The following is a 4,249-nucleotide window of genomic DNA, read 5'->3' as shown; positions in this document are numbered from 1 at the left end:
CCTGGAAAGTGGGGGTCGCAGGTAGACAGGGCGGTGAGGAAGGGGTTCGGGACGCTTGCCTTTATTGGTCAGTGTGTTGAGCGTAGGGAGTTGGGAGGGTCACGTTGCAGCTGTGAGGCCACTTTGGGAATACTGCGTTCGATCCCGGTCTCCCTGCTACAGGAAGGATGTTGGAAAAGGGATGTCGGAGGGTTTGAGCTACAGGGCGGGGGTGGGGGCTGTTTTCCCCGGGAGCGTCGGAGGCTGAGGGGGGGGGGGGGGGGGGGGTGACCGTTATAGAGGTTTATAAAACCAAGAGGGGTGTCGATAGCTCCCCCCGGGTAGGGGTGTCCAAAACTAGAGGGCATAGGTTTAAGACGAGAGGGGAAAGATTTAAAAGGGGTAACTTTTTCAGGCAGAGGGTGGTGCGTGTATGGAAGGAGCTGCCAGAGGAAGTGGGTGGGGGCTGGTACAGTTACAACACTTAAGAGGCATCTGGATGGGGTCATGGATAGGAAGGGTTTACGGGCCAAATGCTGGCCAAATGGAGACGAGTTGGGGTTAGATACAGAGTAAAGGTCCCTCTACACTGTCTCTTTCCACCCCCCACACCCAATCAGACACTCCCAGGGACGGGGACAGCACGGGGTTAGATACAGAGTAAAGCTCCCTCTACGCTGTCCCCCATCAAACACTCCCAGGGACAGCACGGGGTTAGATAGAGATCAGATGTCTAACTGACCCATTTTTTGTTTGTTCCACAGGAGTGGGAAAAAGCAGTCTCCTCCTACGTTTTGCTGACAACACTTTCTCAGGTAAATATCCTCCCTCCCAAATCAGGTCCAGGCCATTCGACCCATTGTTTCAATGCACAGGTACAACGCACAGCGAGCAGCCACCCAACCCCGGTCCCAGAGGGGTGGGGTGGGCAAGGAAGAATAGTGTATGTAACGCAGTGATATTGTTCCTGATGCTGTCGCAGTTTAAGACTCGCCTTGTGTTGCTGCAGGTAGCTACATCACTACAATCGGGGTCGATTTTAAAATACGGACTGTGGATGTGAATGGTGAGAAAGTCAAGCTTCAGATCTGGGACACAGCGGGTCAGGAGCGGTTCCGAACTATCACATCCACGTGAGTTTCTCATCTCTGTCACTCCCTCCCCATCTCTGTCACCCCCTCGCTATCTCTGTAACCCCCTCCAGCCCCCTACACCCCCTCCAGCCCGCTACAACCCCCTCCCGCCACCCCGTCACCACCTCCCTGAGGACGTGGGGAAGGGAGATCTGCGAGAGGGCTTAGAGAGGGAGACTGTGTTGGCACCGTGCAGAGGGGGCAGTCGGGGAACGGAGCGACCAACCTGGGGGGGGCAGAATTGTACAGGACAACAGAATGCTGTGAGGAGCGACGATGGTTCCCAGGGACCTACTGCCTGAGAGAGTGAGGGTTCAGTGGAGGGAAGAGGAAACGGAATGGATCAATATCGAGGTGGCAGAAAGGGCGAGGGTTGGACTGGAAGCAGGGTGGGCGAGGTTGGGATCTGCTGGGTTTTCTTGAGAAGGAGCTGGCACAGCCTCGTATGGGCTTGATGGGTTCCTGCCTGTATGTCGGTTCCTAACGTCCTCTTGATGTTTCTCTACTCTTCATCGCACACTCCTCAACCCACCTCTTTCTTCTCCCCCCCCCCCCCCCTTTCCCCCCCCCAACTCTCCGTCGTCTCTCCCTTAGTTATTACCGGAATACACACGGTGTGATCATTGTCTACGATGTGACCAATCCCGAGTCTTTCATCAATGTGAAGAGGTGGTTGTTCGAGATCAGCCAGAACTGTGACACTGTCACCAAGGTCCTGGGTAAGAGTTCTCTTCCCCCACCTCCCGTTCGCTCCCGCTCCACACCGTCCCAAACCCCTTCCCGTTCGCTCCCGCTCCGCACTGTCCAAACCCCTTCCCCGTTCGCTCCCGCTCTACGCCGTCCCCACGGACCCCAAACCCCTTGCTGTTCCCTGCTGTTGTGTAACATCCTGATGTGACCCCTCCATTTAACAGGCCCTCTCTCTCTCTCTCTCTCCCTCCCTCCCCCGCCATTCCCAGTCGGCAATAAGAGTGAGGACCCTTCCAGGAGGGAAGTGGAGTTTGCGGATGCCAAGCGATTCAGCGAGCAGATGGGCATCTGTCTTTTCGAGACCAGCGCGAAAGAGAACACGAACGTGGAAGAGGTGAGTGAGCAGGTCCTGTGTCTATCCCAGGGCCCCGGCTTTCTGCGCGTTGATAACGGGAAGGTGACGGAGCAGAGCTTTCATCCTGTTTTTTTTAACGAAAAATTCTGGGCATAGTTGTTCTCTTCCACGCTGGTCGAAGTCCAATTTTTAAACTCTGGGGTCCTGGCCTCTGGTGGGAACATCTCCCTCAATGTCCAATCCATCCGTAGGTTTCGATCAAGATTCCATCCAGAATCCTCGACCCCTCCTAGTGTGAGACCAGCCCTTCATCCCCAGGATCTTTCTCTGGAAATCATCCCCCCCACCCTCCTCCAAGGCCAGCTCGTCCTCCCCTCGGACACGGGGCCCAAAATTACTCCGAACATGGTCTGACCAGATCCTTACGCAGCCTCAGAAGTACATCCCCGCTCTTGTATTCCAGCCCCCCTCTCAAAATGAGTACAACAGGACCTCGATCAGAGGGAGTTGAATTTAGATAAACGCGAGGCGCTGCATTTTGGGGAAAGGCGAACCAGGGCAGGACTTTATACACTTCATGGTAACGTCCTGGGGAGTGTCACTGAGCAGAGAGAGCTTGAAGGGAGGGGGGCAAGTACATAGTTTCAGGAAAGTGGGGGTCACAGGTAGACAGGGCGGTGAGGAAGGTGTTTAGGACGCTTGGTCAGTGCGCTGAGCGTAGGAGTTGGGAAGGTCATGTTGCGGCTATGTGGGTGAGGCCACTTTGGGAATACTGCGTTCCATCCCGGTCTCCCTGCTACAGGAAGGATGTTGGGAAAAGGGATGTCGGAGGGTTCGAGCTACAGGGAGAGAGGCTGGGGGCTGTTTTCCCCAGAGCGTCAGAGGCTGAGGGGAGGTGACCCTTGTAGAGGTTTATAAAATCATGAGGGGCATGGATAGCTTCGCCCCTCCAGAGTAGGGGGGTCCAAAATTTGAGGGGCATGGGTTTGAGGTGAGAGGGGGAAAAGGGGCAACCTTTTCACGCAGAGGCTGGTGTGTGTATGGAAGGAGCTGCCAGAGGAAATGGGTGGGGGCCGGTCCAGTTACAACATTTAAAATGGTTTTGGATAGGAAAGGTTTGGAGGGATATGGGCCAAACGCAGGCAGGTGGGACTGGATTAGCTTGGGAAATGCGGTCGGCACGGACTGGTTGGACCGAAGGGTCTGTTTCCATGCTGTATGACTGTGTAGTTATAAAATCCAGGAGTCAGGCTTACCCAGTCAGAGTGCCACCCTGCAGAACTCGAGCATGAAGCCTCGGTGTGCGAGTAAACAACACCGTCTGAACGTTACTGTCTCCCTCGATGCTTAGTCCCGACCCGCTGCCAGCAGATGGAGCGTGTCCAGGGTCCCTCTGCAGCTTTCTGCTCCAAAGAGAAACTTGGCGCTCCTTCTGAATTCTTGCTCCTGCCCTGACGAGCGCAGGGCGCAAATCGTTGACGGTATCGAGCGAGGGCGATGGTTCGAGTCGTCTGTAAGAGATCTCTCGCGGGCCTCCGAAGCGGTGCCTGCTCTGGGAGTTAGCAGCTCCGTCAGGGTTTCTGGTTTCTCGAGTGTTCCCTCACCTCTGGCTCTGTTTATTCTCTCTCTCTCCCGCAACCCTCCCCCAACCAACCAACGTCCTCTCGATCTCGCGCGCCCAGATGTTCAACGCTGTCACCTACATGGTCCTGAGGTGCAAAAAGGACAACTTAGCTCGTCTGCAACAGCAGAATGAGGTGGTGAAGATTAACAAGACCAAGAAGAAACCAGGAGTTAAGAAATGTTGCTGACCAGGGGCATTGGGGTGGGGGTGAAAGTCTGGTGGGGGAGGCTGGGGACGGGATGCTGGGCTGTCGTCGGAGAGGGGTGCTTAACACTACTTTTAACTCTTCACCCTCCTCCTGCTCCTGAGTCGCTGGTGGCTTTGGGAGAGGTACACTGCGAGAGGCCGCACTTTCCCCGAATTCCCACCAGATTACAATACCCAGTGACTGCACGTGAAGGGGCATTTTGTGCCATATGGCGCATGATGTACGTCTGTGTATATAATATACGTGAATGTATATATATA

At 55.1% G+C, this 4,249-nt stretch overlaps 1 protein-coding gene across 1 annotated transcript in view; it reads left to right on the top strand.

The window, feature by feature from the left end:
* LOC125488092 (ras-related protein Rab-35-like) overlaps positions 1–4,249 on the top strand; it is a 5,835-nt gene that overhangs the window by 548 nt on the left and 1,038 nt on the right. Inside the window, exons 2-6 of the mRNA XM_048620922.1 lie at positions 744–794; positions 989–1,112; positions 1,707–1,831; positions 2,072–2,196; positions 3,840–4,249. The exon at positions 3,840–4,249 is cut by the window's right edge and continues 1,038 nt beyond it. Of these exons, the coding sequence (XP_048476879.1) occupies positions 744–794; positions 989–1,112; positions 1,707–1,831; positions 2,072–2,196; positions 3,840–3,968 (554 nt within the window). The 3' untranslated portion in view covers positions 3,969–4,249. The remainder of the gene's footprint in view (positions 1–743; positions 795–988; positions 1,113–1,706; positions 1,832–2,071; positions 2,197–3,839) is intronic.

Source organism: Rhincodon typus, chromosome 49 (assembly GCF_021869965.1).
Source record: "Rhincodon typus isolate 14 chromosome 49, sRhiTyp1.1, whole genome shotgun sequence".
NCBI lineage: Eukaryota > Metazoa > Chordata > Chondrichthyes > Orectolobiformes > Rhincodontidae > Rhincodon > Rhincodon typus.
This window is presented reverse-complemented; position numbering and strand designations above follow the sequence as displayed.